At 37.1% G+C, this 14093-nt stretch overlaps 2 protein-coding genes across 3 annotated transcripts in view; one reads left to right on the top strand and one right to left on the bottom strand.

Annotated features, from left to right (window-relative positions):
- Positions 1 to 2874: 2874 nt before the first annotated feature.
- On the bottom strand, positions 2875 to 8704 carry acot20 (acyl-CoA thioesterase 20). Of its 2 annotated transcripts, none has more exons than XM_059355660.1 (4): positions 8597 to 8704; positions 5693 to 6236; positions 5402 to 5604; positions 2875 to 4200 (listed from the first exon to the last, which is right to left on the bottom strand). In XM_059355660.1, the coding sequence occupies exons 2-4, from the start codon at positions 6147 to 6149 to the stop codon at positions 3610 to 3612; spliced, it is 1251 nt and encodes a 416-aa protein (XP_059211643.1). In that variant the 5' UTR covers positions 6150 to 6236; positions 8597 to 8704; the 3' UTR covers positions 2875 to 3609. The 2 variants fall into 2 exon arrangements, with proteins under 2 accessions (XP_059211643.1, XP_059211644.1); XM_059355661.1 differs by having other exon boundaries at positions 8570 to 8645.
- A 2911-nt stretch (positions 8705 to 11615) lies between these two features.
- The window catches only part of susd6 (sushi domain containing 6), a 35269-nt gene continuing 32791 nt past the window's right edge, over positions 11616 to 14093 (top strand). Inside the window, exon 1 of the mRNA XM_059356324.1 lies at positions 11616 to 11825. The gene's annotated coding sequence lies outside the window, so the exon portion shown is untranslated. The remainder of the gene's footprint in view (positions 11826 to 14093) is intronic.

Genomic DNA, 14093 nt, shown 5'->3' with positions numbered 1-14093 from the left:
TATACATTTCATAATAATTAGGCACACTATCAGTGTCTGTGTTCGTCAACCACAAAATGTGGTTTTCAAATAATCATTTGTGTCATTTTGTTAAGCAAAAGAGGCAAACATTTGCTGGATTCAAGCTTCTTTAATGTGAGAATGTGATGCTTTTCTTTGTCATACATGACAATAAACTGAATAGCTTTGGGGTTTGTTTGTTTCTGACTAAACTATAAATCAAGAATGGGTGAAATTTAAATTAATCAAAAGTAAATATACTGTTAGTTGCAGCTCTACATCAGACATTAGGCTACATGGAGTTTAAACATAACAACAACCCTGCTGTTGTCTTGCTCAGACTGTTCTCTCACAGGAACTTGTGACATTCCTCTTTGGTTTGATGAAAATACCAAAATAGGAGACGACATACCTCTGTAAAACAAAACCGCGTTTTACATTTTGACTTAATGTTGTAATTAAAACAGTAAATCTATTTGTGGTCTCTTCTGTGTACGGCGGCAAGGGATGATGTTAATATGCACCCGCACACAGCTGAAGATTGATGCCTAAAAATGACTTATTCATACAGAAGTACAGTGAAATAAAGCTCCCTGGAACAGCACTACAATAACTACATCCCCTTTGAGAACAAAATTAAGTGATTTCTTTGCTGATAATAGTCATTGTAGTGTAAAATACATTCACTATATTCTAATTTCAAACATTCATATTTAAGGCAAGACACTTCAGGTAAAAACACTTTCATGCACCTGTGAACTTTTATTATTTTGGGCTATTTTGCTCCCATAGCATGTTTTCTTTCAGACTAGTGTAAAGAAAACATCCAAAATACACAATTAGGTATTTATTTTACTTAACTTTTGTCTGTTTGCACCTGTAGAGTGCACCTGTTTGCACCTAACAGAAAACGTGTAAAAACAAAGAATAATTGTGTTATTATGGGTCATTAACTTAAGATATTTCATGGTGATATCTAAAAAAAAAAAAAAAGTATTTTCCCATTGTAGTAGCACCCATGTTGCACCAAGTACTGACTTTTACAAAAACATTTTTTCTCATGCAGAGCCAAAAATCTTCTTCAGTAGCACGTTCATACACCAGGCTGTCCAGTTTTTTCTCCAGATGGGTTTGTTTATGTATCATTTATAGCCTGGCTTATAAAACATTTTGTTCCCAAAAAACATGGTAAACACTTTATTTTTAATAGCAAGTATTTTCTGATTTATAGAGTGAAAAACAAAAGAGATATCTAAAAATCCTTCTGTAAAAACCTTTGACTCCAATATGTCATGAAATTAAACAAGAATTCTGAACCTGAAATGTATGCAAATTAGCTACTATTTAATAAGAAAAGGCTTAATTTGCATTCATAAAAATAAAAATCTTTAAAAACTTGTAATACAAAGAAAATATTGTTTTTTATGTAAGTAATCAACTGAGTTTGACAAAGTTTCAACGTGATATTTATTAGTTACATTTTTTTACCCCATTCACCTGCATTGTCACCCCTTAATCTGCACAGTTCAAATATCTGTGTGATTTGACAAGATGTCGTGCATGTCCACACCAGCTTAGGAGCTCATAAAGGTGGACGTGCTGAGAGACAGGTCAGGGTATTTGTCTCCAACTTCAGAATCAGACTCCATGCTTTGATGCACGCTACATTGTTAATGAAATCCCCAAGAGAAAAGCTTACATCATCAAAGTCAATCCACTCGCCTTTGAAACAGTCAACAGCCCCTTCATGTAAAAATTCCAATGTTTTGAACTCTCCCATGGGACTAAAACCACAACAGTGGGATTAATGTTAATTAAAAACATATATCGCTTTTGTTCTACAAGCTTTCATCATCATGCATTTCATATTTTATTGCATGTAATAAAACATATTTGTCATTATGTTTGTGTCATTAAATATGAACGTAAGAAGGCTGAGCGGCCACTAGATGCCAGCATTTACACAAATGATGATTTACATTCATTAAAGACTAATGAATCTCACTGCTGTTCTAATTAGTTTAAGAGTAAACACTATTACAGACTGAAATAACAACATGATGAACTCTCTGATAGGCTTGATGTAATTTATTGTTTCTTTTCTGTTTCGTTTTTTAAACCTCCAACAGCAGCGAAATCACACGGTTAGTAAAAAAAACACAAGAACAGTAAGTACAGTATCATCTGCAGTTCAAATAGTTTTGCTTTCATACCTTAGTTTGGCAATATGGTTGAAATAAATACACTTAGATCAATAATTTCTGATAGCAGTATATATCATATATGGCCAAAATAAACACATAATTATCTGTATAACAGTCATTAATGGTTAGTGCAAAACAGTAACACAACATGATACGACTTGAAGCGTAAAGTAGGGTTGTATTAGGTACTTATCCATAGTTAGTGAATTACCTACATAAATGTATTTTAGCTGCCCAAAAGTAATTTTAGGTTCAGTAATGTATATGCTATATTTAGGAGAGTTTCACTGCTTCATCACCTTGCTCTCAGAGGGTCCTGTTTAAGTTTATGCAGAAGGACTGAAGCCATTTTGTGGCTTTCTTCAAAGCCACCAGGCTCCATTGACAAAAGTGGTAATTTTACATTGCAGAACACAGGGGTTTCTGGTGGACCGCTACCTCAATCATTCAGTTAGTTTGTGTTGTTGTGTGACTTTTGGCTTTACAGAGTTCGTTTGTATTAATCAAAGTCACAAAATAGCTAAAACAAACAAACCAATCAAGGCAGTCGTAGACCAGCAACTCTCTCGTGTTATGCAAGGTAAAATGACTGTTTTGTCAATGGAGTTTGGTTGCTTCTACAAAATCATAGAGCAGCTTTCGTTCCCTCCCCGCACAATTTAACCAAGGTGAAGCAGTTAAAAAAGTCTTTACATGTCATACACTTAAACTTAATGTTGATTTTTTTGGGGTGGCTAATATGTTAAGCTGTTGTCCCTGTCAACAGCAGAACACTGTTATACTTCCTGCCTGCTTCTCCAAACTGGGTTGAATGCACTGAATATGGATAAGCACCTCATACAACACCACTTAAAAGATCCAAAGCATCCCTGTATTCCCAGTGTTGGAGATAAAAGTTTAAATATTTTGTGTTTGGATAGAAAAGGGCGGAGTGATAATACGGCGTTTGACACAGAGGTAAGGAGTGTTTCACAGGAAACATGTTGTCGTGTCAGTGTAAAGAAAAGCACATTACCTTTAGGAGCATCAGGTCCGGGGTCCTGGTTTCATATATGTTCACTTACTTTTCCTTAGTGGAAATTTCACTGGAACAGAGGCATCATTATTATCAGACTTAGCTCCACCTGTGATTTTCCTGCCATGACAAGTCAAAATATCTGCTGTAAAAACGATTTTATCTCAATACAGTCTTCTGTCATGTGGCACATTCAGGCTCATTGGAAAAAGTCAGTTAGAACCAAATCATGCACAGTTCATCTCTAGAAAAGTCCAAAGCATCGACACAGAAAAGAACAGTACCATGACCATTTGAAAGTCCCATTGATTAGAATCTAAAGGCCAAGGTTAAGCTTTGTTAATGACGGCCGTTCTGGGATGCTTGATGCACTTGATGCAGCATTGCTGGCTAACAAGTACTCTTGTTGTCCAAGTGGCTCTTGAAGAACTCCTGGACTCTTTCCCACAGGTCCAGCTGAGCCTCGGAGTGGGCTTTTGGCTCGCCACCAAACACCACATTAGTCCCGACTGCTCCGTGAAACCCAGACGGACAAAAAGGCATGTGAGGGACTTCCAGAAAGTGTCCAGCTTTAGGGTATGTTACCACCTCAAAAGACTCTTTGCCATTATTTCTCAGCGTTTCAGCCGCCCGTCTGGCGAAAAGCGCACTGTTCCAGTTGCGGTCGCCTTCAGAAACAGCAAACAGGAAGTGGCAGCTGGCACGTTCAATCGGAAACAATGACGGCCGGCACTTTTCTAAGAAAGGGTCAGCTAACATATCGCCTACATCGAGAAGCCTGAATTTTTTTATTTTTAATTTCCATATGACAATCGGGAGTGGAGGTAAAACAATGTCTTTGTAGTGTAAAGGAATCACTGTGTTGGCGTTGCACCCATTTATACAGACGGTTGCTGAGATCCCGGAGAGGAAAGATGACATAGCCAAAGCCATACCGCCACTGTGAGAGATTGCTAAAATGCCGATCCCAGGACCTTTCACCTGCACAGAGAGATTTTATGTTAATAATGAAGCTTAGAATATTTGACCTTTGCCAAAATGTCCCATTTCAGAAGTTCTATTAATAACAACCATCTAGGGCTGGGCAATAAATCGATATAAAAATATATCGATATATTTTTAAATTTGATATGGCATTAGACCATATTGCATATATCGATATAGTCTGGGAAAAAAATTATTTATATATAAATGCTGCCCTTACTAGCGTTTGTCATATTTAGTTCTTTTCTAATGTTTGTCATTCTTTTCTCATATAACTTTATTTATTTTAGAAAAATATTGGCCTATTTTATTTTATAAGCTATTTAAGATATTTATTATTTTATTCAAATGTGCACTTTATGGAGCTTTGATATTTTTTTTTTTCTTTTAAAAAGGTACTCCTGTTGTTTTAAAGTATTTATGTTCACTTAAATAAACGGTTTGCTTTGACTTTGACTGAACATTTGCGATAAAAATATTGGGATATATATCTTATATCGATATTCAGCCTAAATGTTTTCCAGCACTACAACCATCCCTCAATTCTAACCGAAACCAGAGCCTTAACACCTTGCCATTAATACGTTTGTTGTTCCATAAAAAAATAAAAAATAAAATAAAATAGCAGAAAATACTGAAAAATTAAAAACAAAATAATACCTAATGCTCAAGGTGACACTCACCTTTTTTTTTTTAAATGGAGTTTACCACATAAGATTAACACATTCTCATAACAGGAGCTTAGCACACTTGTTGAAATAAAATTGAATACTTAAAACCTTCAAAGGACCTCAGCAGAGAAAATTCTAAACTAAAATACTCTAAAACTTTAAAATTGCTATGACAATATGATTCAAGAAGTCATTTAAGAAGAATTTTTTAAGGATCTTTTTAAGGATCTGTGCAAGACCGGTCATAAGAAGAAGCTGGAAATACAGAATCTATGCTATACAAACAGTTCAGATAATTTTCTGTCCACTTACTAATCATCTTAAATTTGCATAATTTGTGAAGAAAGACCTTCAAAAAGGTCATTAGTCTTACAGCCACAGATTTGTGCCATCAGAAAGGAGCCAGTAGATGGCATCATTGACACAGTAAATGCAAATAGAGCCCTGTATGTCTAATACATTCTGACTTTCTTTGTTTTTTGGTTGTTCTGAATTAGATTATCTTTACTGTTTTAATCAACACTGACCTCTGGATGTTTCCTCAGAAATGTTACCGCCTCTTCAAAGTAATCCAAATCCAACTTTTTAGGGTTTGTTGGTAAATCCAGGTAGCCCATATAGGCCAGTGCCAGAACAACAAAGCCTTTACTGGCCAGGAGGCTTGCTCTGGGCTCAGTAAGACGTCCACCAAATGTGTACATATCTATAATTCCTGGGAATGGACCCTTTCCTGGAGAAACAAAAAGAGAGAGGGTAAGTTCAGTAGAACGATGACATCTCTCTGATCTCTCAGCTATAATCGACGGTACACAACTAACCAGGCGGTACGAAGAGGACTCCTCGTATTCTTCCCTCTTCCACTGGTATTCTCTTCATCCCCTCTGTCATGAATCCTCTCTCGTTGGTTTCAGAGGCTAAGACCTTACCAGTCTCTCCACACAGAGCTTCTATCTCCACCAACGTTGGAGTGAGCACATTCTTCTTCAGAAGTTTACTGTGTGGGGTCTCCGGTGCCAGGGACCAGAATAAACCCATGGGCTCCACTCCGGTGTAACTTCCTCCAAGAGAAGGTGCACGGCAGACATCCACCTGGCCGCTTTCATCTGCTTTGAACACGGCAGACGCCTTGAAAATCATTCCTCGGTCATCGACTAGCTTGGACCTCAGTTGGACTTGTTTGTGCGGAGCGAGTCCGTCTACTTTTACCTGCACCATTTTATCAAAGAGACAACGAACGCTGGGGAGAATTTTCATGCGGACGTGTGAGTAAGCCATTTCTGCTCTCCAAAATGGGAACAGTGACTCAGGCTGAATGTCCTTTCCCTTTACTCAGGCCGTGCAACAGCTGTGTTGTCACTGCATCTGTCAAGTTAAACGACAATTAGAAACAACGTCAAAGCTTTCACACACAAAAAAACACCTCTTCATGCCTCAGCTGGATCAGAATAGTGTTACTAAGAAACGTTGCAGCTGGGTTTTGACAAGTCTTAAATGATCGTCATCTAATTTGTATATTTATTTCTCACAAGGAGGTAATGTCTGTTGGTTAGCAAGATTATGGAAAAACTACTCGCCCGATAATCATGAAACTTGGTAAAATGTTGTAGCAAAGCAAGAACCCTAATCATGTGCAGGTACACAAATTCCTTTTCATTTTGCGATTGAAAAAAAATTATGAGAATTCTCCTTCAAGCCACTATTTCCATAATGCTGCATGGCTTCTGAAGGTACCAAATATCGAAAAAACAATATTTCAAAAAGTTGTGTTGACAAATGGGGTTTTCACAAAATAGTCACACTGATCATTTTGATAAATAATCATCATTATGTGGATATAATGGCTAAGTGGGTAAAGGTAAATAATAGAACAGTTACAACGAAAAGACAACACATACAATACTACAATATACAAAATCTAAGACAATATCTAGTCATATATAAATCAAATATAACAATAATGATAAATCAATACATGCCAGCCCAAACCAGAGGATCTTAAACTATTTAATCTAGCATAGTTACATTTGTCCTAAGCTCATAGATGCTTAGTTATCAACCATAACTACATTAGGTTGTTATCTACAAAGGCAGAATTGTTCATTAATATTACCTAGTTGCAGAGAACTGCATGTTGTTTTGCTTTTTAAACGAAAACGTCGATCCAACTGTGTGGTTTACAGACTGTGTACTTCTCTATAAATAACTTTCCTGTATAGTTTACGGTGGCATCTCTTAACCGAAGCCAAGTCATACTATAACATGATTCTGCATAGAAGGAGATAAATCGCAGAGTCAGTAACTTCTTTTAAATCACTTTTTAAAACCCACTTTTGTAGACTTGCTTTGATGTAATGCTTTCTATCTTCCCACTCCTTTTACGTCTTGACTGTTTTCTTTTTTACTCCTTTGACTTTTATTTTATGTGTAACTGAGAATGTCTTGTGATTGTTCCTGCTCTCTTATTGTTTTACTTTTAATGTAAGAATTGTTTTTAGCCGTATGGCATCATTTGTATCGTGTATTTAACTGTTCTCTGTTGAAGCACTTTGTAAAGTGCTTCAACAGAGAACAGAACTTTGTAAAGTGCTTTAAAGTGTTTTTAAAAGCTGCTATATAAATAAAATAATTATTATTATTATAGAATAGATGAGTGCACCAACAAGGTCCTGCACAGACATGCAGGTGCAGGTAAACAAATGACTCTATTTGAACCTCTGAAGTCCAGGAGATATTGGTTCAAATTTGTCAACTTCCTATGCATTCATTTCTGTCTCTGTTTAGCATCTTTCAGTTTTGCCCTTACATCACATGCATGGCTCCTTTTCCTCGACACAAACTTGGCTATCAGTCAGATTTTTCATTTTATTTTAATTAACAAAGTATAAAGCTGCCAGGGACCGAAAATACAAACAAAAGACACGTGTCTACGGAAATGTACCATTTTTTTTAACAGCAGAAAAATAATAATAAAACTACAAAACAGTCTATTTGCATGTAAATTAAAAATAGTAATAGTTTTCATTGTAGAAAGAAAATTCACATTTTAAAAATGGTCTAGAAACATAAATGGCACACTGTGACAGCGCCTATGATTGCACTTTAAACTGGCTTCCTCAGCTTGTCTACATATCATATATAAATAAAGTTATTAATGTAAATAAAACATGTGTATTTTCAATAAATAGATGGACTCCAGAGGGTTAACTTACAAAGCTAAGAGTAAAATGCATGAAGACAACTCATCACCTTTCACCTACATAATTATAACTCCATGAAAGAGTGACATGGGCCGCACCTGGTTAAACCTGTACACGTGTTTGTTAAACAACAACAACAGTTATTGACGGGGTGATGGAGTTGTCTCTGTAGCTAACTGGGAAATGCTGTGGGGGTCTTCAGTTGGTGGAGAAGAGTTCATTCAGGGTCACGGTAAAGTCATAACTGGGTGTAAGGTCAAGATAACACAGCTCACTGATCTCCACATGTATTAAGAAGCAGCGACAAGTCTTTAACAACCACTACATGACAGCTGACGTCACATTATGAATGTGGATAAACCGTCTTTTTAGCTCATTTGGTGAGTTAGCCAGAAAGTAACTTTGCAGGTCTTTGTTTTGAACATAGTGGCTATCCTTAGACAGAGCCTGTATCGTACTATATATAGAACAAATATATATCAGAATATTTTCACCCACCAGCCAGAAAATGACAGAAAACCGTACCTGTAGAACTACGATGCAGTGAGCGAAACGTAAGGAAAATAACAAACATGGAAGCAGAAGCACCAAGTGGACGCTACCACTTACGTCAAAAAAGGGGGAGCCTACTTTTTGGATCAGCTGTTTCTGGTGTTTGTTGGCTTTGCAGGTGCGCTTCTTTTATCGTATCATCGTATGTAAAAACATTCGTGTAGAATATGTTTATCAAAAATAAAATCTAACGAGACATTTGAGGGAGTGCGACGAGAAAAGCAGTAGTTCCCCCCCCATGGAATGTACCAGCAAGACATTTAAAAAATAGATGATTAACACCAGATAAAAAACAAAAAAATTAAATAATTTTGTAATTATTTGCCGAAAAAATATGCTCGGCTTCAGGAACAATATTTATGTAGGAAGGTAAAGCAGCCGCTAGGTGTCAGCATTTGCAAAGAGTATTTAAACTTGGGATAGCTCTAAAGGTTAAGAAGCCCTTCCTGTTTAAGAGTTTGTTTTTTGATCCACTAAAACACAGTGTATGGTATAAAGAGTATGCACTAGTAGTGTTATGGACATGAACATAGTAAGACAAGGACAGTACATGATAGGAAACTCATTTACACCACATGTTGCCCCTGTGGAATAGATTATCTGATTAGTTGGACCACCTTGCTGCATATATTTTCATATTAATGAGCAACATAGCAGGACACTGCGCTCAGCTGCCTCATTTTTATCTCTAGGGTACACCTGTGGGTGTTGTTGTCAAAGGTTGTTTACAGGACTCAATGACATGTCAAGGTGTTTAGCAAGGGTTTTATCCAATTAATCATTGGTTGGCCAGTGCCAAAACCACTGACGGCAGAGGTATCACTAATAGACAACAAGGGGAAATTAAGATAGGAGGGGGTGTAAGCAGAGATAAGGGAGGGAGCCAACGTTTTAACTGGAATTGGAGAAAGTGAAAGTAAAAGTGGGGTTATGAACAGCTTTGTAAACATCCGACAGTTATGTGTGTGCCAATGAAATGAAATGTTATGGTTTTAACCAGTGGTAATCTTTTGACAGTTAGAGTACCACCTCTTTATTCATTGTTGGGGTATGATGAATTTCCTTTCCAACAAACAACCCTTGCATGAAATGATTCATGGACTAGAGTGGACCTTTGCACCATTTGCTAAGTGCAATAACATCATAACAAGTACAGAGGCCGATTATTCAGACCAACAGTTGAAGGACAGTACAATAAATATATAAAAAATAAGCTGAAGATGGATAAAACTGGAAAAAAAAATTAAACAACATACAAACATCAGGAATACCTTCCATTATAAGCCATTAAAATTTTTTAAAGTTTTTTTCACCTTGCTGAATGGTCATATGAGGGTTGTTTCTTAAAGGCACCTATAACTTCATATGTAAAGTGAAGATTATTATGAAAAAGGATATATTAGGGCCTACTCTATGATATGGAGCTAATCTTATATCTTCCTTGTCAACATCTCAAAACCTTATAAGGATGCAATTGCTGCCCTATATGTATTTCATGGTTCTAGAAAATCAATAACCCATTCATTTTCTGTAAAGCAACTAAGCCATATATATGTGGAAGACAAGAGTAATTCAATGTTTTCTGATATCTAGCTGTATGACGTGTTTGCAAATACTTCATGAACTCTCATGAGGTCTAAGCGACTGCATCTTTTTGATGTTTGCTTGCAATGACGCATTATGTTTTGCAAGGTTATGGTGCAGAGTGAACTGCGGTTAGGTACAATGAGAGATCTCGCTTTCTTTCCCCTCTGAGTGAATGAAAGTAAATTTTCCACCCACTCGTTCTCTTCTATCTCCTATCTGCAACCACATTGTGTAAATACTGTGCAGTACTGCAGATCACATAATGGATTATATTTATACCGTATATGAACGTTCAGATTACATGTCAATTTATTCATCATCTTTTGTGTTTATCAGCTGCAAATAAGTGTAGATCTAATGCATTTGTTCACTGTGATGACCTACTTCCCGGCAGCAACAGCTACAAAGAAATAAGTTGTCAGATAAGCTAATGAAACAGACTAGCAGAGGCAACAGCTACTCTGTGTGAACTGTCAGAGATGCTGCAATAACGCTGACAGTAAAAACCTTTCAGATGGTATAGCTATAGGTGCTTGCACATCAGCATTTCAGACAAAGCAGAGGCAAACAAGACACATCATAAGATGTCAGTTGTGTGATGTAGCTCTGGATGCAAACATCAATGTATCAAACAGTAACACACATCCAAAAAAATATGTATTATGGAATGTTATTTTGTAATTTAGCATTATATCAGGTCATTTTTTATTTCTCAGAATGCTGGTGACAAAACGATTCACATGAACATGTTTTTGTCCTATGAACTAAATAAGTCTCAATCCAGTCACTTTAAAAGAAGTGTTCAATAATCTAATTGGAAAATTAGTATGATATTCTGCATGTATATACTTTGTTGGCATGCTTGAGGAATCAAAATTGTTTTGAGGTTCCAGATAGATTTATTTTTTATATATATAGTAAAGGTTGACCCCTACGGAAGAGGATTAGGGCCACACAAGAAAGAAATATTTGAGTTCTGACTTTAAACTCAGAATTCTGAGAATAAAGTCAGAATTCTGACTTCAATTCTGACTTAAAAGTCAAAATTCTGAGAATAAAGTCAGAATTCTAATTCTGTAACCCCTGTTATAGGCCTATGACATGATTCTGTATATTCTGCAGACAATCACACAATAAAACTTTCGTTTCGACAGGAAAATTCTCCTTTATGACACATACATCACAACACATGTATTTTTTAGTACCAAATTAGGACATTTGCAGCTGTCATTATTCAGGTTTTTGGTGTATTTTTCTTTTGTTTTGTTGATTTCTTTTGTCCCCACCGCCACCAAATTCGGTGCTTTTATTTTGAAGTCGAGCCTTGTGGTTGGCTTGACACATTAGGATCCGCCCTTTTAACGAGGTAGCCATGGAGACCGCGCGAGAGCGAGGCAGCTGGTAGAGTTTCTCACAGCGAGTGTTTCCGCTCACCTCAAATAAAGACAAGGAACAACGGAGCAGCACTGACGGAACTACACGACGAAAACATTATATCGTTTTTCAGTTTTATCCCTCCACATTCTGGTTTTGGGCGTCTCTCCATTTTTACGACCGTTAATGCCTCGAATGTGAAGCCGTTGGAGGAGGGCTCGCCGCTGTAACCTTTACGTTGGTGAGTCTAGTCTGTTTTTTCGCAAGCTAAGCACACACAGGCCACTACGAGATCTCTTGTCTTCTGCTTCTCCTCCCCTTTATATGTATTCATTTTATTATTTCAAACAGAAAACATGTTTCCCACGCTCTGGGTATAATTAAAGAATTTCTCAAGGGGAATAATGAGTTGTCAGTTGTGTTTTTGTCAACTAACTAGCTGTATTATTACATTCAATTAAGCTAGCGGTGACAGACCTTAATAAGCTAATATCTGTCAACGTTAGGATACATTTTTAATCTTGACACGTTTTCACTTGGCTTAAGGTTTCTATAAGATGACATGTATTTGCTTGACAAAGTGCTTAGAGGTAAAATAAAGCAGGAAACCGGCTCTTGTAGCTAGTTCGCCCAGTCTGTTAACAGTTAACAGCTGTAGCGTTACTGTATTGTTACGTTTTGTGAACAATTATACAGTAAAAGAAAAAACGTTGTCGCACAATGCCCGAATTATTTATGGCGTGTTGACGCGATACTAACCGACACAAAGATCTAACAATTGTATGTGTAGCTACTTTGTTAGAATGGGTTCGCTTTGCTTTGGTTTTGTCTTTGTTTTTGTACTCTCTCTCTCTCTCTCTCTCTCTCTCTCTCTCTCTCTCTCTCTCTCTCCCTGTGTGTGTGTGTGTGTGTAGTCCTGGCAGCCCACCACACTCTTTGTTTAAATAGCTCGCAGTACAGTTGCACGTGTCCAAGCGTGTGACTCTGCTTTAGAGCTGCCATGAAGGCAGTTCACCACGTTTCCTACAGTTGCAGGGATGTATTGAAGAGAGATATCCAGATATCCCTACCACTGTAATTCCCCACTCCCTCGCGTATGTTCCAGTAATAGTTTGAGTCGTTTCTTGTGAACTGGGCAGGGTAAGATATGGCACTTAACCACAGCAAAGGGGCGGAAGTCCAAAGGTGAGCTGTTGTTTATCATCATAATGGAGAACAGAGATGGAATAAACATTTTTGAGAGACCTATGAAGTCAGGGCGAGGAAGGTATCCATTACTAATGTTCCTTTTAAGCAAATACTTTGGTGTGCTGTGTCTAATAATGGGCCAGCTGATGTTTTGATCAAATCATTGTGCACCACATGTTGTTGTGAGAGTTTTGGTGGACAATATGATATATTTACCATACTGTTAAACACTGTTTATACTGTGGTAGATATCTCTACTTCACAGTATGATTTGATTTTTTTCATTAATGGGATGAACTACCTTGATTTGGCAGGGTTTAGCCAAAAACATCTGGATATTTTGTACATTAACAATTGAGTTCCCTGTAATGACTGTATCATGTGATGTTCCCTATTGATAATGTTTAAATTATATACAGTGATGAATGATTTTAATCATATTGGTGTACTCCCAATGGTTTCTCCACTTTCAGTGAACATTGTCCTGACAGTGGGCTTCATTGTCGAACTGGAAAATGTTCACCAACCAAATCTTAAAACTGTCAAAGCAGTATGCTATTTCCCTTAGTATTGCTGTTTTGTCCCTTGAAATTCGACCAATAACAACTATGATGGCAAAGTCATTTTATGTGTATTCGTTACTGATTTTTTATTTTTTAGAGATCAACAGTACCTGATGTTTGTGTATATATTTATAGGCAGCTTATTTTGTTGAACACTGAGTTCTACTTTTTTATGGCCTTATTCAATCTAAAGATGTTTTTCACTGCGGAACTGATTAGAGTTCATTTTTGCCACAATCACTCCTTTGATTCCCATTGTTCAGATTGACTTGTTTTGTTTTTACACATTGTACACACTCTGTGGCTTTCATGGAGGAACTAGCAGATATACAATGGGCAGCTTTAATGGTTCTCAATTTAAAACCCATTGTGCGACTGCAGTGAGATTTTTTATAACTCCCAGTCCAGCATTCAGAAGATTTTTCTGTTTGACAACATAGCTTAGGGAAAACATCTTGTGAGTAAAGATAACAACACAGTGTTTGGCTTCAGTCCCATTCTCAGATTTCCCCACCTTTCACCACTGTCAACATAACATATGACAGTGTTTCTCTTGTTTCATCTTAACTCTCTCTCTCTCCTTATGTTCTTTTTTCCACTCTCTTTCTTCTCTTCTCCATCTTGCTGTGTGTTTCTGTCCCCTTCCTTGCGGCAGTACAGAGAGATGCTCAGGCGCTGTGGGGCTTAACACTACATAATACTTCATAACAAAGGGTCCTTTCTGTGCTGCCATGCAGAGCCCCATCTCTGGGCTCCCT

Source organism: Centropristis striata, chromosome 18 (genome assembly GCF_030273125.1).
Source record: "Centropristis striata isolate RG_2023a ecotype Rhode Island chromosome 18, C.striata_1.0, whole genome shotgun sequence".
NCBI lineage: Eukaryota > Metazoa > Chordata > Actinopteri > Perciformes > Serranidae > Centropristis > Centropristis striata.
Note: the sequence above shows the minus strand (reverse complement) of the source record. Positions and strands in the feature narration are given on the sequence as shown.